We start from the raw sequence: 26,432 nt of genomic DNA, 5'->3' as shown, positions 1-26,432 counted from the left end.
CACCTCCCTCTCTGCTTTCCCTCCTTGGGAAGCCATCCAGAGCAATGAGGTTGCTTCCCAGGCTCCTTCTCTCCAAGGAGACAAGCCCAAAGTCCTCAGCTGCTCCTCTCAGGACATGCTTTCCAGCCCTTTTCACCACATTTGGTGACTTCTTCTAGACACATTCAAAGACCTTCACATCCTTGTTAAATTCTGGGCCCAGAAGAGCACGCAGTGCTCAAGGTGAAGCTGAACCAATGCTGAACACAGAGGCAAGTCACCTCTTTTGAGTGGCTGGTGATGCTGTTTGATGCACTCCCAGGATCAGTCTGGATGAGAACTGTACCACAACTGATTTCAAGAAATGTATATAGTGACAGAGGTAGGCATTTTGTTACATATAAGCTGTATTTTGAAATGTCAGCTGGACCATAATCAAAAATAACCAATTTAAATGTAACAAAAATCCACATTCCTATTGTAAGTTAACATGAAAATGTGGTCTAAAAATAAATTAGCCTTTATGTATTACACATCCAGCCCAATATCACAAAAGAAATTTATACAAGCTTTTCTACATAGCATAGTAACAAAAAGTCCTTGTGCAAGGGTCACAGAAATTAACTACATAAGAAGTCTTAATTATCAGCATAAACTCTCTAGCTGCATGATAAATAATAAATTTATATGATGATTCTGCAGACATTTAGAATTGTGCTACACTATAATACTATAGCATTTGAAAAATACTGCACACCATTAGATTTTAAAACATCATAGTGAAAACAGAAGGTTTTAAATTTACATCTTACAAAGCTGCTTCATACCTCGAGCATGTGGTATATGCTCATTTTCATCCAGCTAAAAATATCACATTTGTAAAAATCTAATCTCTGGAAACATGACTAGATGGCCTTAAAATAGTCAGTTTGCTGATGGATTTATAACTTTATCTGCATTTCACAATTACATTTAAAAATGTATTTTAAAAAGAGTAAGTTCATGCCCCTTCTGCAAATAGGCATTTGCAACAGGCTTTGAATTAAGTTCATACCAGACTGCAGCTCACATAACAAATAAATATGTTGTTCTATAAGCAACAGAACTAAAATAATTCGTCCCCAGGCCTGCTGAAGGGCCTCACAAACTCCTGCTATTATCCCGAGGATCCATGTGATACTCGCCCAGTCAGTGCTGCCTATGGAATGAACCACGAACCAGCCAGGAGCTCTTCCCATTGTGAGGGAGTGGCATCACTTTGGTCTCCTTTACCCCCTCCCTCAGCCACTAATCCTTCCAACACCTGGAGGAATTCCTTATCTTTGAGCACATTAACACTGTGGAATGTGGCTGATGCTTAACAGAACCAAGTGCTCTATTCTGGGAGGAATGGAGTGACAGACAATGGCAATTTGCACATTAGGAAAAGGTTATTCACCTGGAGGGTGGCTGGGCACTGGAACAGTTCCCCAGGGAAATGGTCACAGCACAGACCTGCTGGAGGAGGCATCTTGGATGGGGCTCTTAATCCTACAGTTTGGTTTTAGGCACTCCTGTGAGGAGCACGGAGTTAGACCCCTTCTGGGCTCCTTTACGCTTGAGATATTCTATGATTTTACAAATCCAAACTACAGATTTTGTTTCTTAGGAAAACCTCGATAATGCTCAGACAGTGACATGCACCTACTCAAGATGCCTGAACTCCCGCCCAGCTCATGCTACGCAAGGCAGGTTTGTGGGCTGACCCACCTTTCAGTTTTTACCATATAAACTCTGGATTTGGCTGGAAGGTGCTGAAATCAGACAGAAGTCACTCTAGCTGTAGCTGTTAATGCCCCCACAGTACAGAAACTGATTATTTCAGGTTTTTTTTCCCTCTCAACCTTTTCAGACTCTTACATTCAGGCAGTGTGAGCTAGGATCCAGTGAAAGGGCTCTTTTGCCAGCAGAGCAGAACACCTCAGTAACAAAACACTGCCCAGCACCTGAGCCTGGCAGGCCACTTCACCAGGGAAATGCATGGTGCTTTACATGCACTTCCCAGTTACACAAAATACTGTATTCCAGTCTGCTATTCCAGTCTAAGCAGCTCTATTCTTAACAGACAACCAGCTCTTTCATTGTAAAGGCAGTAATACTGATATTTTAATCAATTCTTAAATAGGAATTCATAAAAATAAAGAGTCATTTGAACTGAACTGTGCTGGTGACTAATATGCCTGTTCCTCGATGTAAGGTACTTTTGAAGTCACAAACACATACAGTAAATGAAGCTCCGGATGATGATATTTAGCTGCCTCAAAATTTCCTTTATGTTCTGCCAACTTCAATTCTGATTTGGACTATAATGGTAACTGGTAAACAATAATCTGGCATGCACTCATTAGCAGAAAAACAAACAATATATTTTTAAAAGTACAATATACCAGATAAATTTCCATTTCACAGTAGAAGACTTCAGCTTCTAGTCCAATGTATTTGCTTCATTTTGTTGCTGACTGCAAAATGGCATAAAAACTTTATTACACATTAGGCTCTTAGCTCTCAGACCTTTCATTTAGCTAATGCCATTTGTTTTCTCTCCCTTTCCCTCCATTTTAAGAGACATAGTCTCTGTGAAATCTTCTCAATTTCAAACAAGTGGGGTAGTTTCACAGCTTAAATCAGTTGTAATTCTTATGTTTGCTTTTATGGATTTGAAAATCATTTCATGTTACTATTTAAAAAATACCTTCACCATGGGGTAAAACACTCAACAGACTAGATGGGAAAAACAGTGACCTTGGAGGACTACAATGACATTGAATGAGACAACAGTGTCTCAAATAAGCAAGAGACAAAAATGGAAGGAAAAAAAGAGGAAATTAGATAGATTTCTTTCTTATATTAATCAGCTATCACTTACCAAAACATTTTTAGTGCAAATCTATTTTTAAGTACCTGGAGGTAGTTACAAATGAAGAAATCATGTATTGTTTTAAGCTTACAATCCTTAGCTTCTAATTAATAGCATCCTTGTTATTTTAAGAGCCTCATGGGTATTTAGAGGGCTAAACTGCAATAAAACCAAGATACATAAATGAAACCTATCTATTAAGGTCGTCTTGGTCAATAAAAAATAATTGCATCAAACAATAGCCACAAATGATGGACGGCCCTTGCCAGTGGGCAGGAGAGGGGGAGAGCACATCCTGCAGCCCCTAGCACCCAGGGAAGGCTGTCATCCATCACTCTTCCCCAGCTCATGTCTCCTCCAACCCCAGCCCTCTTGCCCACCAGCAAGAAGCGATTTGGCAGCAATATTTCAGCAGCCATATGGCAGTGCCAGGCAAGTTCAGCCTTGCTGCCTCTAGCTGCTGCTGTTCACCTCCTCCCTGGCTCCCCAAAACGCCTGCTGGCTGATGCCTTCTGCCACAACAAACACCCCTGGCAAAGTCTTCTCTCATGTTCTCTGGGGAGAGGCACAGAGGCTCCACCACACGTGTTACACTGTCCCAGGAGATGCCTCACCTGGGTCAGGGCAGAGCTGTGAGCAGCAGCCTGCCTGAGGAGCCAGGCACGGCACAGAGCAGTGCCAGCAGTGCCTGGCAGGCCAGTACAGACCCTGCCAGGGCAGGAGCCTGGTCCCCAGCACTGGGGACAGACACAGCCCCACAGACCCTACCAGGGCAGGAGCCTGGTCCCCAGCACTGGGGACAGACACAGCCCCACAGACCCTGCCAGGGCAGGAGCCTGGTCCCCAGCACTGGGGACACATGGCTGACACAGCCCCACAGACCCTGCCAGAGCAGGAGCCTGGTCCCCAGCATTGGGGCAGACACAGCCCCACAGGCTGTGTCACAGCAATTCTGGAAAATATTGCAAACGAGTCCTTTAAGAAAGGCATTCAGGTTGTTTCTCAAAATGGCTGGGTAAATGAAGCTTAGTGCCTACCTTAGACAGAAAGCTTTTGAAAAATCCTGCTTCACACAAGCAGGAAAAAGCACCTAAAACATTTATAAATTATCCAAACTCTGCATATACACTGTCTGGGAACTCCATGAGTCCCCTTTTTCCTACATTATGAACCAGACAATATTTACAACCATTTCCTTCATCTGACTAAAGCTACATCTGCAATCCCAACACCTGTCTTTTCATTCTGCCCTTTGAATACCACTATAATTTATTCAATTCCTTTGGTGACAGGCCTCCCTCGTCTCAGAAGGGAGCATTAACTTCTCTGAGGATTGTAACACGAGGAACCAACCGTGACTAGACAGTGTTTGAAATGTACACTTCTCCATTTAGTTGTAGAATAAGTCTGCAATGCTGGTGGATATAAAATTCAGACCGGAGATATGGAGAGAACTTGAAAGAAAATTTCAAAGCACAATTCTACACAGGTATGTCTCATGAGCAATTAAGAGAGTTGCTAACTTCCTCATTACTAAATGCTGTATATTTACCTAGAAGTCTCACAGACTTGTTTTTCCCTAAGAGTATTGTGGGCAGCAGTCAAACATTCCCCTGCCCAGCCCTCACTGAGAGGGGGCTGGGGGTACCCAAAGATGAAACATGAACCACAAAGACAAACCAGAAGGCTCAACAAGTAGGTGTTCACTGCCTATGGAAAGCTCTTAGTTACCTGGTACTGGTTTTAAAATCTACAAAGTAGAAGTAAGATGGATTTTAAAACATTTCAGCTTCAGACAGGAAATTCTTAGGAATTATAAACCAGCAATGAAGGTCAGGTCCTAAACATATACACATAGGAACATAAAGCTTTCTGCACACAACTGCTGTTTATTCTATTCCTGTGAAACCATTGTGTATGCAGTTAAGCACAGACATAAATATTGTACACCTACAGCCTTCCCATAAGAAGGAAATGTCTGGTCTACAATAAAGACACATATTTCATAAAAGTAAGTACACAAATACATTTGAAAGAGATCTTCCTTTCTGTTTTTGTTTTTTTTTTTAAGTCAAACTATTTAAAATTCAACTTCAACATATTCACAGAATCATAGAATGGCTTGGGTTGGAAGGGATCTTATAGATCATCTGTTCCACCTCCCTTGCCATGGCCAGGGACATACCTCCCACTGGACCAGGTTGCTCAGAGCCCCATTCAACGCAGCCCTGGACACTTCTGCCTATCAAAATACAGGTAACAGCACTTTGGTTTTAATGTTTAAGAACTGAAAGACTAAATATTAAGGGGGAAATGGCTTTATTAAGTTAACTTCTACACTGAAGTATGTTCAAGGAGGAAAAAGACATTTGTAACTGGCAAAAACATCAGTTCTCAGCCATAAACACAGCTCCTTTTTAGATCAGTGTCAACTTGTACAGTACTGAGAATCATACAACAGCCAAAATAGTCTGCAAACTACTGCAGAAAGCAGTAGAATAAAGGTATATCCATATGCAAGGAAGCATGATGGATAATGTAAAAATTTTTGCCTAATTCTGATCTGGTACCATTAAGCCTAATCAGTTCCTTTATATAAATATTTTTTATTACTAGTATTTTAATTAATGTGACTGAAATTATAATGACAAAATTATTTTTTTTTAAATAAGAAAGCTTATTTTTAATGGAAAATTAAGTACAGCTGTCCAGCAGACAAACACCTGGGTATGATCCAAAGACTTCATTGCTTAAGATAAGTAAGGCAACTCTTCGATTTAGATGTGAAAATACTAATATGTGATTTCCCTTCTCCCCAAACACACACCTACATGTACCAGAAGAACCACGAATAGCAACTGCTCTTATGAGAATGTTTTTCATGAAAAGTTCACTTCCCACACACATCAAGTTGACAATTGAGAATCAATTCAAAATGTAAGCACCTATGTCCTAAGGGAACCTATCAGCGCTCAATTGACAAGTGTGTCATCGGCTTAACTTTGTTTTGGTGGGGGATGTGGGGGTTGTTTTTTTGTTTGTTTGGGGTTTTTGAAGGGTTTTTTTGTTGGGCTGGTTGGCATTGTGGGTGGAATTTTTGTTGATGTTGTTTTGGTTTTTTTTCTTTTACCTTTATTTTGTTCTGGTGTATTTTCATGGGGTTTTATGTAAAGACTCATCAACAGAACAATTTGTAGTAATGTATGAATGCTTGCAGAACCAATTTTCTCTTTCAGAAACGCCAATTCTCAATTAAAGGCTGAAACTGGTGCTGTGTAAATTCCTACCTTTACAGGATCAGTCTCTTTAAGCTACTGTTGTGCTACCAGCATCAACCAAACCTACCATGGATAAGAATCAGGGAGAGCAAACCTGGGGAAAGCTGGCAGGCATGCATCTCTGTCCAATAAACCACACCATATCAGCACTGTTGTTTGCTCCCTCTGTCTCGCTCCCTCTCCCTCTCAAAAGGAACATTAAATGTAATAAGTGAAGCAAGAACTGCAGGATGAAAACAATTTACTTCTCAGCAGCATGATGTAGCACACATGAACACCTCACCAAACACCACTTTTCACAGGAAGCAGCCTAGCTGAGAATCGACTTTGAAACTATCAGGTTCAAAAACTGTGAAACCAATGGTGAGAGAAGCCTTCTGGAAACAACAATTGCCTACGATGAACAGAGATCTGCCAGATAGGTGAGGGTTCCTCCTGCGAGGCCCAGATTGTGCTCCTTGTCTATGAATTATTATGGTTTACTTCTTACCATTTCCCTATGAAAGGTCTCTTGAAACAGTAGCTTGCCGATGTACTAGAAGTGTTGTTATGTTTCCATCACTAGAGTGAAGAAACAAATTAAGTACTAGAACAGCCTCTTTCCATTACAAGCTTCATGCCCCTGTGACTGCAGGTTTTTCACTGCATCAGCCAGACTCCTAACTAAGATTTCTATGAAATATTCTGAATTTTATACAAAGTACTAAATAATAATTCTAGAGAAAGCTATCAGGCTGTAAAATTCAAAAAATTAAACCAACTGTTATGCTAGGTCAACAATGCAAATTTGGCTGTTAAAGACTTGTTACCAGCAAAAAGCATGAAAATCAAACCTTTAAATGTATGTCTAAATTTTCATGTCATAGGTTCTGTGGCTTGAAATTAATGGTCAATATTTAAACAGCCTACAGTATGCTTCACACAGGCCAATATTCTCAACCTACACAAAAATAGAAAAAAATGAGAAGTCTAAGCTACTATCTTATAGTTCCTGAACTCCACTATGGACCAGAACAGTACATCACATTTTGTTCTTCACATCAAATTACTTCCAATAAATACCTTACACTAAATTCTCCACCAGCTTAACAACACTTCTAAGCTAGAGAAAAAAGAAGAAACCTCCAATTGCATGGCATTCTTACATAGTAAAGTTCATCATTTGATATTGATTTCTAGATATTTACACACATAATTAATAAGTAAATCTGTCTCATTTTAAGAAGCATTTGGGTCTTCATTTTTTTATTAGGTCATTACACCACATATTGCTTATTTAAAGAAGAACAAGATTCCCAGTTCCTACTATTTCAACCACAAAACAAGTTCTCATGATTTTTAGTTCAAAAATATTTGTAACAAACAGTAAACAGAATCACTACTACAGTAATAGTACTTCTCACTGCATCAAATGTTACATTAAATGAAACTAAACACATATGGTAAGCAAACTTGGCACCAATTTGCAAGAGAGAACCTCTAACCTCTACACAAACCAACTATCACCTGCACAGTCACCCATATAGTAAATGTGAGAAGCTGCTACTGAGAATCAATATCAAGTTTTTCCTTTTCAATAAACTTATGCACATGGGAAAAAACCCACCCATCTGCAAACAGACTGACAGTAGTCACTTGGTAGGATCTTTTTCTTTAAAATATTTTTTAACATAATGCTTTATTTAACTTTGGGTAGAAAGATGGAGGTGATCTTTTGCTGTCAGAATGTTATGATGCATCCCTGCACTAAGACAAATTATTTATCCAAGCACTAAGCAGCACCAACTCCTCTGACTTCAACTGGAGCTGTACCTATCCAAGCTTCTGATAAACAAGCCACTTATTTAGCTATTTATATTCAAAAACGTTGGCTTCTAAATCACGCAGCCAGTACACACGCTACAGACACCAATCATTAACAACATAATCAGCATGAGCCATAGCCACTATACAAACAGTCTCGAGTGTCTGTCATAAAAGCACAGAAATAATGAGGTGCAGGTAATGTTCCTGGTTACTTCCATTTAGGTTAAACTCAACAGTCTGATCTCGCCTGACAGCAACCCCAAAAAACCTCTGGCTTTAGATCCAGGTTGCTACAGGATGAGAACAGCACTTTTTTCCTAAAAACATAGTCAAGAGAAACATCACCAGTTTATCCAATTTGCTGGTGATGTAGCTGAAGAAGCCCACAGCTTTTCCAAAAGCAGTTTAATGCCTCTAAATGCAGCTTAGATGGCAGTCACAGCTATGGAAGAGTTTTAAGCAATTTGCTGCCTTTGGAAAAAACTCAACTGTATGGTCTGAATTACCTTTTGCACTGTATGTGCTAGAATGGTCTAAGACTGAAGGCAGCAGCTGTTACCTCAGTGGGACTGTCTTTTTTGTGTTTACCATACTACGATATGGCAACATTTCTGTAGGGCAACATGTTCTGTTTACAACAAGAAGTTGGGCCATGTCAAGTCCTAGTGACAAAGCAAGTTGCTGGAGTGACAAAGTGGCATTACTGCACCACTTGGAATAAAGCAATAATCTCACACATAGCATACAGCTTTAAGAAACCCAAGAAAGCAAGCTTCAGGGAAGGAAATGGCATGTATACAAATATTGATAATAAATAATAATAAACACAAGGTCTGTTCATTACATTATGCAGAACCTGGAAGAAATCATTATTCATCTGCTTGGCTGCTCAGTCTATTTCAGTGCAGGCTACAGGAAATAATTTCCAATACTGGGGAAAAAAAAAAAAAAAAAAAAGTCATGCAGGTGGATGGCTTTCTGTATCTGATTTCATCAGGACTCTGAAATAAGTGCTGGAAACCAGAATGATGAAATGAAAGACTATAAAGCCGATTAACCCTACCACAAAATAAATTTTAAAAATACATGTATATACACGCATTACATGGAAATGAGAAAAAGGGAGTCATCCTCAGCTCCTTGACCCAATGGTTACCATGCTGAAAACAGAAAATCTAGTTAGCAAAAATATTTTGATTAGGCAACTTTCCCTTTGGAGCAAACTAGCAAGAGAAAAGGAGTCAAATTTATTTTGTCCTTTTATAGGCAACTCTTTGAGAAATTATAGCAATGGTCCTAGCTTCTACTATTTCTAGAAATGTCATATATTAATTATAAAGTGCAGTTAATATTTTCTTCTTATGCACACACATGCAAAAAGGTAAAACAGTTTATTACATTTCAATCTAAGAGATTAACACATCACTATTTACTTTTATTGGCAGTGTGCCCAAATACCCCAGATCTGCAAGACTGATAGTGCAAAGGAAAATATTTCAGGCCTCAAAGAGAGCAGATCTATGGTTGCCTGGAATGTGTAAACAGCCAGGGCCTGTTTCACTTCCCACCCCCACTCTCACCTTACACACCTCCTCTACCTCACCCCTCCTAACATTAGCAAAGAGTGCTGCTCTCAAGCACAGGAGAGAACACAAATGTAGTAACATCAAGTAACAAAATTCTTGACAGTTTAAGATGCAAGAATTTGGATTTACTGAAATCAGATGTTGCCATATAAATAGCTGTAGTCTAAAAACAAAACCAGTGCTGCATAAGACCCTGAAAATAAAGATCAGTTGAGCAGGTTTCCTATTATGACAGACCTGGTAAACACAAACTAAGGGAATCCAAATGCTTCTCTACAGATTATTCTTTGTGCAATTCAGGATCAGACAGATCTGTATTCTATCAGAGAAAATACAGTTCAGAGTCCTACATAAGAGAACGGATATTTTCATAAATATCTACACAACGTAACCAAACTCATGCCAAAATGTAATGTTGGTATAAATTATCTTCTGAGAAAACAAGGATCATTACTTCCATAACGATATATACACCCACAAAGCAGTAAGTCATAAAAATAGATATCATCACATCCTAAAGAAGTTTACAATATAATTAGACCATTTTTTAAAACCCTTTAAATTTGTGGACCAATAAAGATACCCTGCACAGTAAAACTGAACAATGACAACAGACTTCCTTCTTTTTTTTAACCTCACAGCTCTCTATAAAAACAATCCTGTGTACCTCAGCAGCTTGCAAGCCATGGTCTGAAACTACAGAATTACAGAACTGGTAAATATTACTGTTATTATTTACCTAGTAGCTTTCGCCTTCAAAACCAACCAAACCAAAACATGCCAAAAAAAAAAAAAGGTAACTAACATTGCTGAGAAAATGGCTGTATATCATGGGAAGCTTGTAAAACCCAAATGAATAAAAAGGGAAAACATGGGGGGAAAAATAAATGTAGTGGTCTATGGTCAAACACTGAAAGGCAGCCTCATGATGTTGTTTACAAATAACAGGTCACACAGCACTCCCACTTTTCCTTCTATTAATTTCACCGGTTTTATGAACACATTTGGCAAACATTCAAAAGAACACACCCATAGACTAATGAGGGTAAAATCCTGGCTCAAAGGAGACGTGAGCAAATGCTCTGTCAGTAGACTATTTGCAAACAGTTGAAATCAATAATAAATTCAACCTAAGCAAATGCAATGCATACAAACAGAAATTAAAAGACTGAGGCAATTGGCAAATACATGAATGATGTTTCAGGCTACAGGGCACACTTTGTCACATATGTTAGCACTTTAAATAGGCTGGCAAGACAGTGGCTCCACTTGAGACACCAGAATGTACCATATGTACTTCCAAAGACAAAAATAACAATTAAGACAATGCTAATAGCATAAGTAGCTAAATATTTCTTGAAGACAACTATTTGTAGGATGTTTGAGTCATCAAATGAAAAAATATTAGAAAATGTATATTTAAGGTGAAAAAACAAATATCATGATCCTTCTGTGTAATTTTCCTTATGTACTACAGTCAAACACAGAGCAATCACCCCAGAGAAGAACAGTAAATTAGAACAAAAAAGGTTGACATATTCTCTCCACAGAGGCTATGGTGCATGCAGGCCTTACACAAGACAAGCATCCAGTGCCAGTCCCAAGGTGCTGGGCTTTGGATGTGGTAGGTCACATTTGGCAGAACGCTTTTGAGACAACCCATGATCCAGACAGGCCACGACACCATCCTGCCAGTGCTTGGCAGCCACTGCTAGAGTTTGTTAACCTTTGTGACATGGCCTTGCCTGAAAAACTAAGGTCACTTCACTGAAAAAAGGCCACAGGTTCCAACCATCCACCTGTGCAGCCCACTTTTGAATGTATATGTTTGCAACCAAGTCTCACACTTTATACTGCAAAATATTTAGCCCAGTAAATTTTGACATAACCAACACAGCTCCTGCACATCTTGAAGAAACCAGGCTCTAAATCTCAACTTCACGTCTGCCATCTAAAGAAACTTCCAAGAACATGGAGAAGATTCAGATAAGAACAGAATCCAAAACAGACCATGGAAGTTATGCCATACAAAAAACCCTACTTATGTGGGCTAGGGGAACGGAGAGGGACACTGCAATCTCCACTTCATTACAGGAACACTGCCTGTTGGGACTAAAGCTAAAATCACACTTATCATCTGCTGCTATAAAAAAAGGCTCAGAAATGTTTACTTCATCAGTCAAGAATCTGTGCTGCCATCATATAAGGCCTGGCCCCAGAAAGCTCCTGCACATCCAAACACATTTTTGCAACACCAGGCCATAGATACAACAGGCAGTGCTGAATGTTCAGAACACAAATGTATCATCAACTCTGTCCTTGCTGCAGTTAAAGACTGTGTTGCACAGAAAATACGCATTAAAATGAAACCTCCTAAATTCCACTGCAAGCCCCAATAGATTTTTTTGCTGTGGTGGAGGGAGGTAATTAAATGAAAGGTTTAAAAGCAATACAAAAAGTTTGAAGAAAAAAAAAACAACAAAGACTTGTTCTGAGGCAAACTAATACCCTAAACCCAACTCTGTTAGCCAGGAAACTAACTTACAGATTAATAGAAGATTAACAAATTAAAGCAGTCATTACTTCTAACTCTAAACTGAACACTGAAAGAGAGAAAGAACCTTTTTGTTTCATAATTTTCCTTTGATACTTTGCTATCCTAATGGATAAACTGATGGAAAAATGGGATTATACTTTATTAAGTACAGCTGAACATTCACATGTTTTAATAAACTAGCAACAAAATAAACTGACAATGTGTTTTGCTGTTTAAAATTCTTCAGAAGCTGTCATTCATAAAGCCTTCATAGCAATTCTGTAGTACAACATTGCACTATAAGTTGAATGTAAATGATTTACCCAGCTGTGAAAAGGTGTGCCCTATCAATTGCCTTGTGTGGTTGTTAAAGAAACAGGTTTTCTTTCTTTTCACAGATATATATACTCAAATTTACATTTAAAAAAAGGAAAAATGTTGTCCTTCAAAAGCTCATGGGAAAATGAATACAGGAGCAAACAACTACAAAATCATTCACTGCAATTATCTGAGCATGTTTTAAACAGGTAGAAGATGCAGGTCACTATATTATTTTTAGTAAGAGGAAATTAAATTTCTTTCACACTGGACTCCATGTACACAGACATCTGCTGTGCACAACAAATCTTATCTACAAAGCCATCATTCACTGTCCATGATCAAACTGACAATTTATAATTGCATTTAACATGTTGTCATTAGAGAACACAGAACCCTTCCATGTTTCAAGTGTTTTTTAAAATTTTTTAAACTTATTTTTTAAAATACATGCTGCTGGTAACACAGTAGATACCATGAAGAATTTATCACTTGGCCTAAGCAAAATTTAAAATAAAAGATTTAATTCACAGTGAGGCACATATGCATACAAATATGTAAAACATTACAAAAACCAGGCATGCACCAAAAGCCATTTCTGTAACCACAAAATAACATTTTATAAAGTATCCACATATAATACCATTATACTACCATCAAAACACTGAAGAAATGCACAGGAATAAGTGTTTTGAAGACATGCCACCTTAGCCAAGCAAAAAAAAAAACTCAAAAAACCAAAATAGTTGTCCACTTGATGGTCAGCAGGTTAAAAACAGTGAATCCTAGCTTTTGAGGTGGCCTACTCCCACTCATCTTCCTCTTCCTTGTAAACTGCCCAGGAGGGCTTAAGCTACATTCCACCTTTTTCTCTAACCTCTACCCAGCACTACCAGACTAGGTAGTAAAGACAGGCCGGTGGTCTCCCAGAAAGTAATTTTCACTCATCAGCAGTGAGGGAAACCATTATGTTAATGCTTTAGTAAATTTGACCTCTATGTAATGATTAGGTTCTTTCCTTCCACTCCAATACTGCATTTTGGGCCACCCTTTCAGCTTCAGTGTTTTTTTTCTCCAAGCACATCAAATCCTGTGAGAATGAAGCTGGATGAATTTTTATGATACACTGTCATGCACTAATTTTAAACTAATTGGCTCATTTAAATTAACTGATTATGTAAGACATTTACTGATACTAGCAGAAGTATCAGAGCTGAGTGTGTTTGCGTATTTTAGTACAAAACCAGATTCCTCCAAATACAAATTAGCATTGTTACTGAGTTACAACACCAGCAGCCCAAACAAACCCAGTAGTAGTCAAAATGAAACTAAAGGAACCTTGAATAGTTTTCACAGAATGATATAAAATCTGTCTTGTGAACACACTGCAATGTTACTAAAAATGCTTCTGCTCCTTGCTTTCATTTTTTTGAGAACTGGCATAGGAAGGAAGATGTTTTCCTCATCAGAATAATCCTCAGGCATGCCTTTTATCTGTGCCTCCTAGATTACAGTATTTTAGTTTAAAAGTCACCAACTGAAAAAGTCAACTATACAAACTACAGAAGCCCTTACATTAAAAAAGGACAAAACTAAAGCCAAAAAGTAAAAACAAACAAACAAACAACAAAACCACCCAAAAAGTCAAAACAAAACCAAAGAGGAAAGTTAAGATACAAGGAGAGATGTCTGAGTCCACATATTTAGTAGCATTACCAATATCTTCTGAAATATTTAGAAAATATTTTATGTGTTTCAACCAATTCTATATCCAAATTCTTAGAGGTCTAACTCATGTGTGCATTTAAAATAGGCATGAAAAGGGTTAAAGTTTGTTTTGTGACTGTAAAAAGCAACAGATAAATATCCTTGGAAACTAATCCCCCCAATATGAACCAGCACTATCTGTGCCTGGATTCCCAGCCCTGACTTGTCAGCAAAGCTCACCCTATCTGTAGAGAACACTATGGAGGAGGGCAATTTTACCTCCATCTCTGTCAAGATCAGGGTTTAAATTTTACTTCTAAGAGCAACAAAAAACCAAATAAAAATAATAATAAAAAAATTTAAAAGAAGGAAAAAATGAAGATAACATAATTCTGATGTTTGAATGCATGTTGCCTCCTGGTCTCAGCAGGCTCAGTCAGAGGTAGGAGCACAGTATGCACTCCTGACCTTGCCACATCTCAACGAGCACATAATTAAAGGGCGCTGCACCTCTGCCTTCTCCAGAACCCGACATCCAGCCTGGCCCAGCCTACAGTCATTTCACTGGCTCTGCAACACCTCAGGTGCTGCTGACCTGAGCACATCCTAGCTCAGGGTGTGAGAGTCAAGCACTGCCACCACTCTCCAGGGTCAGGGTTACACCTTTTTTCTCCAAAACTACTTTTTGGCCTACCTTAAGGCTATCCATGTACGTGTATATATGTGCACATGCATGCACTCACACACAACAATTAGTGTAGCTCATTTGAAACAATTAATATTTGTGAAACTGACTCCTGTTCAACAATCCCAGCTGAGACTATATGCTAACACAAGTCTAATACTAATGGGTCTCTGGACACACACATCTCCTCTGCCAGTAGCAACCAGACTAAAACCATTGATACAATGAACAAGCAACTTGTAGCTGCTAAATGACACTGAAACCATCGTGTTGTTATAACAATTCCTCATTCTGCTACCAACACACATGAGTTTACAAAAGAAAAAAATCCATATTTTTACTTCACTTTACAAAAATCTCCTGTATTTATTAACTGCACACTGTGCCGGTCAATTCTTCTGGAAGAACATCTTTCCAATTATTTTGCTGTAGGCTATGGGGTTGTGTTCAAATTAGCACAAACTCAGCAGTGGACACTTCTAAGCATGAAGCACAATAACACTGCATACATGTTAATCACATCAATGCAACTGCTCCCTTTCAGCAGGGCCTCTGTAGCATGACTCTGATTTGGAAATATAAATCATAAATAATTTGCTTCACTCTTGAACCAGAGAATATTCTGCAGGGTCTCTATTCAATGGCAAAGGAACGATGAAGAGCTGATGGTGCTACACAGCAAAATACAGCAGAAGCCAAAGTTTGTCACTGTACATCCAGTGCAGTTTGCTGCCTTCAAAAAGGAGTACAACAAATGCATTAGGCTGCAGAATGACAAAAGGAATCTATCCACTAAAGTAAAATCCTCTTTGTTTTATTGAAGACAATGTCAAAGCGTATTTTCCAAGTAATTTAAATGTCTAAGGGAAAAATGTTGCTTTTTTGCTCTATCAGTAATTTATTGGAGGTATGGGAAAGTTGTATTTCAATACAAAAAACCCCCACAAAATCATGTTACTACATTTTTTCATTTAATAGAGTTATGATTTTATATAACAGAACACCTTCTAATGTCTACACAGTGATAAGAGGTTAAACTGTAACTAAGAATTAGCAGCTGAAATGAAACTTAGGTCGGTAAAAGCAATCACACTTTGAATGGCACTGGAGTGATGTACAGAACAACTGTTACACAATAATGCAGAACACTGGTCTTGTTCCACCTTCCAACAGCAAAGGGTCACTCACACTCCCTACTTACTTAGATGAGAGTATTTTGATACGCATATATAGAGAATTATTAGACATTGTTAGTACTACTCATCTGCTCAGGAACAGGCCCTAAGCTGTGTCATCTAAGCATCAAGGCACTGTTCATCCACATGTTCAGTGTGCTGGGTAACTCAGCCTAGCAAATGACTAAAGTTCAACACCCAAGCCAAAATGTAGTTATGCAATGCACTTAGCTAAAATATTAAAATAATTGTTTCTTCCTACTACAGTACTATCATCATGATTTTGTACTGCAGGGTTCTTGGCAGAAATTTCTATTGCAACTTCACACAAAATTATGACGTTTTACAAGCACTCCAGTTTAAACAGGACACATATTAATTATTCACACTAACAAAACAGACAGCCAAGAAATAAGGTTAAACATCATGATGCCCCTTTAACTGCATAAAGTGGACAGCATTATAAGGATGGAAGCCACATCCTCAGATGCACCCAACCCCAAGCTGCCCAAAGTATAGAAAGGGACTGGTGGCTGGGACCCCAACAGAAGATAACAGAGGCAGTACAGTTTTCTCCTCTCAAACAACAAATGAAGAGATGCAATAACTATTGCTACAGGCCAGTATTTTTATTATCACTTAAAATAAATACAAATACACATAGGAAAAGCAGCTCAAGAAAAGCAGCGTAAAAGGCCTGTGCACCTTTACCTTCAAAAACTGTCACATACCCATTGTGGAGTTAAACGTGCTTTTGGTTAAACTAGCAGAAGCAAATTTATATTTCTACAGAATTATTAAACATTAGTAACTATAATTTATAAATCCCTGTCTAGGACAAAATCTCTACACATGAAGACAATTGGTAAGAAACGATGTTTGCTTAACGAACCACTTCCTTTGACTGCTTTTAGCTTTTACATGGCCCTAACTTTAGGGGACTTCCTGTGACTGTAAGACAAAACACTATCAGTCATCCTTAAATGAAATTCCATTATATTAATAATCAGAGAGCAACAAACAAAAAATCCTTTAAAATATTCTCTTGTACACTGAAGAAAAATAACCTAAATTGTACTTTTCACCTTTGTATGCTTGTTTCAGTGTCATTAAAATGACAGATTTTGCACTGACAGGAAGGCTGCTATTCATATGTACAGCCGTAGTTCCAATGTTTTTGTTTAATTTCAACCAACTTGTCCAAGTAGGCCATTTGGTAGAAACCTATAAATGGCACCCAGGGGGTCTGGATTCTTGTTGTAAAGAGGTCAGCTATTTCCTCCTAACTAAAAATAGGCATGATGAGGGAGGGGAAGAGGGAGTGCAGCTTTAATTTAGCAGCTGAAAAAAGAGTTTACAAAATTACTTCCATCTTGCCTCATAATGAAGATTATAAAAAAACGAAGCTGTCCCAAGAGTTACAAAACCTGGATCACTTTATAGGCAGGCTGGTGTGCATAATCGAAAATACTAGGAATTAGAAGAGCAGTAGTAAAGGGAATCCAGGATATGGATCACGTTATGACGCCCACCCCTCTTTGGGCAGAGCACACAGATTTACCAGCAGCAGTGCTGCCAGGTGTTAACAACTCTCCTCTCTCCTGCCAGCTGAGATCACACCGTGGTCCTGCAGATAAAGCACTACAATCAGCTGCCGTTCCCCTGAGTCAGTTTTTTCTAGCATTTTCCCTCCTGGCTTTTTGTTTCCCTCACTTACATTACAACCTGTTTAGGGTGAGAATCACCATCTATAATATTCCCCAAATGGCCCTGATTTGAATGGGGGCCCCTTGGCACTACTAAAATACAAACAGCATCAGTTTAACACACGATGAATTCTTACTCTGGACTCGTAGCAGCAGCAAATAGCAAGGGCTGGTGCACACACCGACCCCGCTACCTGCAGCAATCACCCAGCAACCTAAAGCTAAACCTGGGAGGGCTTTTCCAGCCTCACCTCCACAGGGAACCAACCGAGCACACCGCTCAATCCACTGCTGACTTAGCTCAGCTACTGAGAAATAAGATCCCATCCACACTGAGAGACATTCTTCTCTACTCCTTCCAAGCAAAGGGATGACAGGCCTTCAACAGCTGCTGCTGCCACAGGACGGCTCTCTGTTCAGGAAGCTCTTCAGGAGCCATGGCACATTACACATACCAAGCAGACAGCACATCTACTTCTGGTCCCTGTCACCACAAAAATGAGAAAAGCCCATCTGACAATCAGTGACAGGACCAAAACAGCATGAAACGGAATCAGGGGAGGTTTAGGTTAGATACCAGGCAAAGGTTTCTCACCTCAAGAGTGGCTGGGCACTGAAACAGATTCCTCAAGGAAGAGATCACAGCACCAAGTGTGATAAGAGTTCAAAACATGGTGGGATTCTTGGGGCTGTCCTGCACAGGGTCAGGAGCTGGACTCAGTCCTGGTGGGCCCCTTCTAACTCAGCATATTCTATGATTTGGTGAAAACTGGGCAAACTGGTGGAGCGGAACCTGACAACTCCAGGTGCCCCCTCCCTAGCAATGACTTAACTTAGTTTTGCTCCTTAGACACTTATTGAAGAGAATATCTGCAATCATTTAAAGCAGTAGCATAACTCACAGCATTGACATAGCAGAGAGCAGTGGAGTCATCTTAATCAGATGGGTGGGGGGAGATGTATTCAGATGCCAACTTATCTCCCGAGGGCTTTTTTATGTCCTAAGAAACCTGGACAGTTGTGCAGTTGCCAGTCTTCACATGTATGTGTAATTTTTAATCCTCTTTGCTTCTGAGACACGCTTTTTCATCTTAGGGGGTGAAAAAAACAACCTTAGGATCACAAAATATACTGAGTTGGAAGGGGCCCACAAGGATCATCAAGTTCAAGTCCTGTCCCTGCACAGGACATCCCAAGAATTACACCATGTGCTCAAGAGCATCGTCCAAATGTTTCATGAACCCTATCAGGCTTGGTGCTGTGATCTCTTCCCTGGGGAGCCTGCTCCAGTGCCCAACCACCCTCTGAGTGGAGAGTCTTTTCTTAACACCCAACCTAAACTTGCCCACACACAGCTGCAGGCCATTTCCTCGGGTCCAGTCACTAGTCACCATAGAGAAGAATGTCTGCCCTTCTGCTTCCCCTCGTGAGGAAGCTGTGGACTGCAATAAGGTCTCCACTCAGTCTCCTTAAAAATGAACAAGCCAAGGGACTTCAGCCACTCCTCATTCATAGGGTTTCCTCTTAAGGCCATTCACACCTTCATGATCCTCCTTTGGAGACTCTCTGACAGCTGAATGTCTTTTGTATATTGCAGCACCCAAAACTGCCCCCAGCACTCGAGGTGAGGCCACTCCAGTGCCGAGCAGGGCAGGACAATCCCCTCCCTTGCCCAGCTGGCCATGCTGTCCCTGATGCCCCCAGGACAGGGTTGGCTCTCCTGGCTGCCAGGGCACTGCTGACCCATGGTCAACTTGCCATCAACCAGGACCCCCAGGTCCCTCTCCTGGCACTGCTTTCCAGCCTCTCCTTCCCCACTCTGTACATGCAGGATTGCCCTGCCCCTGGTTATTGCATAGCTCACTGAACGTGTTATACACTGAGACAACTACAGCAGCTCGGCTCAAATCTGCCCTGTTTTTATCATTATTACATATAGCACAAGAGAGCTTTAACGCATTTTTAATGTGATAGCATCCTCCCCCTCTTGCTTTCCTTTTTCCTCCCACCTCCTCTACAAATCTTCTGTGGGAAACCTTCCCTGTTTTACTACTGCTGTCGTTGAGATGTTGCAATTATTATCTGTAATTGTTTAAAAAAAAACCCAGACAAAAAAACAACAGTGCCAAAACACACACTAGGACAAATCTGGCTCTCCTTGCCAACAACATCTGCTATCACAGAATGGATATATTTAATTTAAAACCTGCCCTATGTCCCTGTACATGAGAGAACACTGACTGCAGGACGGGGAGAGGCCTAAACCCAGTATGTGCAGTCACATGGTGCACAAGGTAGATGATGTTAAAACCTTATACATCCACACGAGTAGTCTTGGTTAAAAGACCACAAATATATGGGGAAAGGAAGAAAGACATGACATTTTATTTGTCAAGAGTAAAGACCTCGTATTTATTACCTACAATCAGATCTCCCTCTGGCACAACATGTTTATTTTCATACTATTAGCCTAAAACACTAATCCGGAAATTTTAATTTTACACTCCATTTTATTTCAAATCATCAGCCTTTTCAATGGAATATTTTCGGTTCCTGCAAGATTATGCTGCAGTATTTTCTGTTTTTGGAGGAGGCGGTGGGTGAGCCCCGCCGAGCAGCCGGCCTCCCCTCCCCCAGCGCACACATCCACATCCACACCGCCAGGCTCGTGCGTCAGGAAGGGAGAAACGCCGTACGAATCCTCGTGGAGAACAGCACAGAGGCATGTTAAGGCACCACATAAAGGGCAGCCTTTATTCCGTCTTAACGCCGACTTTGAGGAATTAATATGCGAGTCGAACTTTTAGGGTGTGGCTTGGTGTTTTTGCCCCTTGTTGCGCCGTGCAGGATGCCTGCCCAGAGCCCAGCAATACACCATAAATAGGTCAAGGGTCACTCGCTTTACACCGCACCGCACCGCACCGACACTGAGCCGCGCACCGAACCCATCTCTCAGCCCCACGGCCGGGGCTGAACGCGCACCGCAAAATGGGGACCGAGCCCGGCCCGCTGACAGCGCCGGGGGCAGGGCGCCCGCCCGCCCCGCCGCCCCGGGGCTGGGCTCGCCGGCCCGGGACGTGCAACAGGTCGGCGGCCCCGCAGCTCCGGCCCCGAGGGGCTCCCCGCAGCCCGGTCCCGCCGGCGGCCGCGGCGCTGGCAGCGGGGCCGGGGGCAGCGCGGCTCGGGGGGCTGGGCCCGGGGCGGGGGGCGAGCAGCGAACTTGTTTACCTACTTGGAAGTAAACTTCGGTGTAGGGGAGCGACCGGCCCCTCCGCCCGCTGCTGATTCAAGCCCTGGCGATGAATGGGATCCCCTCCCCCACCCAGGCTCTGCAAACTCCACACTGGAGCGTGAATACCTCGCATTTCTCTCCCTCCCTCCCCGAGCATTTATTTAGTCTTTTAATAAACCCCCTTACATTAAAATACTGTCTCAGAAGTAGGGAGAAACTGCCCCCCTCCCCTCTCCCACGCCCTGGGGTCGCTCTGCCCGGGGGCAGCAGCAAAACACCCACCACGGGTACGGCAGCCCCACACACACACATCCCCTCGGCCCAGAGAAAACACCCCCAAAATCCCCAAACAGAGCCCAAAACGTCCGGGCTGAGAAAACTTCGTCATAACAAGCGGCGGTTGAGCGACCCCCTCCCCCCCGGGCGGGTCAGGCTGCAGAGGGGACGCCGGGGGGCAGCGGGCCCCGGGCTGGGCTGGGCTCGGGGGGCTGCGCCGGGAAGGACAAGCGTAAGAAAAGGGGGAAATTTAAAAAAATTAATAATAATAATAATAATAATTAAAAAAGACGGGGGAAAAAGAAACCACAACAGGGTCCCCGGGATGAATAATCCGCCTCGGGAACTCACCTCGCGGCGCAGCGGGCGTTAAAGGCACAGCTCCCGCTCCCGCGGGCGGGGAGAGCCCCAACTTCTGCGGGGGGCGGCGGCGCTGCTGCTGGCGGAGACTTTCCCTCACTTGCCGCGCATGGTGCAACTCCTCTTCCCCCGGGGTCCCGGCCAGCCTGCCAGGAGGCTGCGAATCCCCCCTCGCCGCCGCCGCACACGCCTCCTCCCCCCCCTCCGCGCGCACGGGCGGCACAAGGAAGTCCCGGAGAGTGGGATGGGGGAAACGGAAAGTTTTGGGGCGGAATGGCGGTGAGGGGGGGCTGGCGGGGCCGATGCGGACTCGCGGCGGCGGCGGGAGCAGCGCCGAGGGGGAGCCACAGCCGCGCCCGGGGCCGCCGCCACCGGGCGGGAGCGAGGGAGGGGACGGCGGGGGAGGGGGCGCACCGGGAGGGCCGGGGCGGCTGGGGGGCGAACCGGCGCGCCCTCCCCCACCTGCGTCGGTTCCGCACGCCGGGACGCGCGGCTCGAGGAGGCGCCAACGCCCCCGGGGATGCCCCGGGGTGCCGCCAGCCCTCGCCCCGCCTGTGGTTATATTGTGCTTTGACACCCCCCCGCAACTGAAACCCGGTGACAAACCAGGCACACACACACGCGGAGAGCGGCCCTCCCCTCCCCCGCCCGCGGGCAGCGCCGCGTTCCCCGGTGCCGGCCGAGCGCGCGGTGCCCGCGGCCGCCCTCCGTGCCCCGCACGCTCGGACCCGCGCCCGGCCCGGCCAAACTCGAGCGGCCCGCGCAGGGCCCCGCGGGGCGCGCTCCGGCGCCCGGGACGCGGCCGCTCGTCCCGCGCAGCGGCGCGCACGGACAGCCCGGGCGGCGCTGCGGGAGCGCGCCCCACGCCGCCACCGCTGCCCCGGTGCGGGGCGGGCGGCAGTGCCCAGTCAGCGCCCCGGGGCGCGGGGGCCGGGCGGGCTGTGAATCAGCACAAACGGGCTTTATCGCATCTCGCTGGGGCTCGACACCCGCGGGCGACAGCGCCGCGACTCTTTAGCCTCCAGCGCGCCCGTCCCACGCGTGTCCCCGTGTCCCGCCCGTGTCCCCCCCCACCCCTGGCGGATGATGCAACGCGGCTCCATGTGCTTCCCCTCCCCCGCCCGGCTCCGGTTTTTTTGCGCCTGGCGGGTCACCCGGCGGCTGATTGATTCTCCTTTCGCGCTGCGCCGTCACCCGGCGCTGGAAGGTAAATAACAAGCTGACATCATTACCGCGCTCCGCAGGGCCCCGCGCCGCCACCGCTACCGCACCGCCGCGAGTAGCTGCGCACCGCCATCCGCCCGCCCTGCCCCCGCCCTGCCCCCGCCCGGCACGGCACGGCCGCCACCGCACCCCGCACCACCGCCAGGGGCCCGCCCGCTCGCCCGGGGCCGCCTGGATGCTTTTGGCGGCCTTCTTCCCCCTTCCCCTCCCCCACCCCTCTCCCCATCCCCCCGCCTCATGGGTAATGTCATGCAAATAATAAGATTATCGGGATGTTGCCGGGGTGTCTGCCTCGGTGGGCTCATCACGGTGACAGCCAGACTCAGGCGGCCCCAAAAGTCATATTTATTATTGGAGGTTTTTTCCCTATGACCTTTCCACTCTTTTTCCTCCTTTGGTTTTATTTTGACATTAAAGGGAATTTCATGCTCGTTATACATTTAGCCCAAAGCCTACAAATGTGCTGTCACCCAGTATCCTGATGGAAAAATATGACATCACCCAAGTCAGGACAATGAAGATCATTGCTACATACATTCATATTTGTGTTGAAAGCAGAACTCTCAAAACGCTGGGAAATGTTGCCGGCTGATGTGATTCATTTTCGTATGCAGAGCCTCGAGACTGCAGTGCAAGGCCATCTGCGCTCAGACAGACAGGCAGACACATGTCTCCCTTTCCAAGTAAGCTCCCATTCGCCTTATTTTTCTCCAAACGCAAAACCTACATTACGTTTTTATTACTCGGCAATGTAAACAAACAAAAAACACCCTCCAGATTCAGAGCGAGATGGGCCAAAAATTTAAGCTCCTGCACTTTATTGTTTGCTTGCTTGCTTTTAAAGTGCCGTGGGCTGACAATGAGGTAAACTCATCAGAAATGGTCCTTGGTCAAGACCTGCAGAGCTTCCAAGGCGCGGTGGCCCAGCAAGGAAGCTGAGAGCTGTCACCGCTGTGACACGTCCCGTCCCTGTCCCCCTCACTCGGGAGGTGGCTCAGCATGGCCGGGAGGGCCGAGGGGGCAGCGGGACAGCGCCATGCCCGGAGCCGCAGCACTGCAGGTCTGTCCTGGCAGCCTTCCCAGCCTTGTGCTGGGCTTTCCGCTGCTGAGGAGCAGCACACGCTCATCCTGCGTTGCCTGGCCTGGACCTACCGCAGTGTTCCAGCCCCCAGCCGGGAAAGGCCCCGTGTCCCGGCCGGGCTCTCGGGCAGCTGCGCCCAGCCTGGCCAGGCCTGGCCACACGCTCTGCTGAGCGGGCAGGGACAAGGAAAGCTTGGTGGGCCACTGAAAGCATTGTGATGGCGAGGAAATTAAATTGCAACGCCATACGGATGCCAGGAAATTACTTTTCCTCTTTTCTGACTGGGCACAGCCGCCGCTGCCTGTGTCTGGGGGAGTTTCAGTCAGTCCTGCAGGGAGCAGGACAAGCCGGGGCTGCACCGCCTGCCCCCGCTCTGCCAGCCGAGGCTGTGGGCAGCGCGGAGCCCTGGCGTCTGCAGCTGTGCCGGGGAAGCCAGGCAGCACCCCCTGGGATGGGGTTAATGTTGGCGTAATCCTTGCCGAGAACTTCAAGTGAAGGTTATCAAGGAAGGCGCTTTTTTTCAGGCTGTGCTTGGCTAAGAGGAGTTGCACAGACCCATGATAAAGACTTGGTTTTTTTCCAGGTAAAATGAAATAAAAAAATCCCCAACTATAAAGTGACGGGAGAGAAAAGGATAGAAGAGTGAATCACTACTCTGGCCATTGCAATAATTTTGGCCTTGGTGTAAGAGAAGACTCCAAAGTGACCATATATAAAGAAATCACTGTTTTTTTTAAGAGCCTTGTTTTTCAGCTTCATGACTTGTGTCGCTGCGATGGTGATCAGCAGCAGTGCCACAGCCCTGCAGCTCCAAATGAAGGGAGCCAGAGCTGAGCTTTCTTACCCTCATTAAAATGGAAACCCTAACCTGAAACAATCAAAGTCAAGGGCCAGCAGGGTTGGCCTACTGGGGAGATAATGGGATCACAAGGCAAAATATTTTGTATTTTACGAGATGAAACCTGTTGTTATTTTTCTAGTGCTTCATCATCTTGTATTGCAGTGGTAGCTGTTTCTATGTTTTCCCCTCATACCATGTTTTCCATTGTCTAAATAAAAGTAAGTTCTCTTGAAAAAGTGAATAATTACAAAGTAAATAATTGTTTCTTCTGTTACATTACCTCTGTTAAATAATTCTTGCAAAAAAAAGCTTCTGAAATGCAAATTATGCAGATTAATTATTTACTGCTATTATGGATTGAAAAAAGTATCTGCTGCTAATTTAAGTTTTTAAGACAAATTCATATGCAAACTTCAGGTACAAGAGTGAAAACTGAACTTGAACAGATATCCCCACACTACTGGGACAGAGGGGCACTATTCCATTCTCACATTGCAGGAGGTATATTCTATACATGGAAATGTGACATGGTAGGCCCTTGCTCTGTCACACTTAAAAATATGTTAAACCTCATCCTTCCTATTATGAGGTGTCCTGCCAAACTATTTGTGGAGTGAAAGTAAAGACTTTCGGCATGTTATTATTACTATTTTGCACTTCTGTAGCAGCAAGCTTTGACTTCTATTTTGTGAGCGTCTTTACAATATTTGATATTCTTCAGGTGAATGTTCTGATGGAGTCACTCATGTGAGCAACTGCTTCGCAGCACCAAAAAAATGGTTTCTCATTTAGTCACTTGTTAATACCAAGAGTTTCAATTTTAGAAGGAAATTCTGATTGACTAAGATATTTTCAGGAATTGAGACCATCTCTCTTTAGTTTTTTTTCTTCACTTATTACTTCATTGATATATTTGGATTAGACTGGAAGATCATGACCACTTGTGCAAGTAAACCTCTTGAGTAAAACAGTATTATCAGGAATAAAAAAGTAAAGTGGAAGGCCTTGTTTCAAAGTTTCTGGAAGATAAAACTGTCAAAACTTTTTTGATTTTGCAAAGGAAGCATGGTCTGATCCTTTTTCTATCATATTCCTCTCTTACAGATTGATTCATGTGGCCTGTAATACCTGCACCTTGTAGTGATCATTTTTATTCCACCATTGAGATGTGAAGACTTAGATTTCTCAGGCTTTAACAGGAATTCAATCCAATCTAATAACCTCTGAAAAGAATTTTGAGGCTGTTACTCTGTTGCAGAGGTTGCAAAGAGGGATGCACTATTCATAGTTTGTACATAGATGTACAAACTATGTACACCTGCTGCTGAGGAACACTGTGTATTATGTAGGCATCACACCAAATATGGTTTTGCTTCTTTGTATAAGATCATAAGAACAGATTTGGAATTAGATTTTCCAAAAATCTACATAAGTTACCGCAACACTCCTATCTACTATATGGAAGATATTTAGTATGTTGAACACGTACTTGTTATTACTTAAGGTAAAATAAATCAGAAACTTTGATGTATGAAATCTACACTCCTCTGATCTATTTAGTGGGCTGACACGAAGGGCTGAGCTAGCAGTATGGGTCCCTTAGGATCCTCAGATGGAACAGAGATTTTTTTATGTTGCTCTAATTTACTCTTAGAGCCAGTTTGGCCTCCTGCCAGTCTGGAATAGAAAGAAGAGAGGGGTGATGATCTCTTTTCTTGTCTTTCCTCATCCATGCAATGTTGCATG

The 26,432-nt window shown here is 43.4% G+C and overlaps 2 protein-coding genes across 5 annotated transcripts in view; one reads left to right on the top strand and one right to left on the bottom strand.

The window, feature by feature from the left end:
* The window catches only part of TBL1X (transducin beta like 1 X-linked), a 192,717-nt gene extending 170,820 nt beyond the window's left edge, over positions 1-21,897 (bottom strand). For 2 of the 3 annotated variants that reach the window (XM_074535990.1, XM_074535989.1), the window contains exon 1: positions 21,532-21,897. The gene's annotated coding sequence lies outside the window, so the exon portion shown is untranslated. Of the gene's footprint in view, positions 1-20,904; positions 20,983-21,531 lie in introns of those variants that run through there. The other variant, XM_074535991.1, reaches the window with a different exon arrangement.
* On the top strand, positions 21,843-26,162 carry LOC141728268 (uncharacterized). 2 transcript variants are annotated; one of them, XR_012579148.1, is made up of 2 exons: positions 21,843-23,447; positions 25,791-26,162. XR_012579148.1 is itself a non-coding variant. In XM_074535993.1 (2 exons), the coding sequence occupies exon 1, from the start codon at positions 21,843-21,845 to the stop codon at positions 22,707-22,709; it is 867 nt and encodes a 288-aa protein (XP_074392094.1). In that variant the 3' UTR covers positions 22,710-22,747; positions 23,379-25,753. The 2 variants fall into 2 exon arrangements, 1 of the variants encoding a protein (XP_074392094.1); XM_074535993.1 differs by lacking the exon at positions 25,791-26,162 and having other exon boundaries at positions 21,843-22,747; positions 23,379-25,753.
* The last annotated feature ends 270 nt before the right edge of the window (positions 26,163-26,432 follow it).

The sequence above is a fragment of the Zonotrichia albicollis genome, chromosome 2, assembly GCF_047830755.1.
Source record: "Zonotrichia albicollis isolate bZonAlb1 chromosome 2, bZonAlb1.hap1, whole genome shotgun sequence".
NCBI lineage: Eukaryota > Metazoa > Chordata > Aves > Passeriformes > Passerellidae > Zonotrichia > Zonotrichia albicollis.
Note: the sequence above shows the minus strand (reverse complement) of the source record. Positions and strands in the feature narration are given on the sequence as shown.

Excerpts from the sequence above, each read along its gene's own strand:
- LOC141728268 (XM_074535993.1), top strand. The coding sequence starts at position 21,843 with ATGCGGACTCGCGGCGGCGGCGGGAGCAGCGCCGAGGGGGAGCCACAG.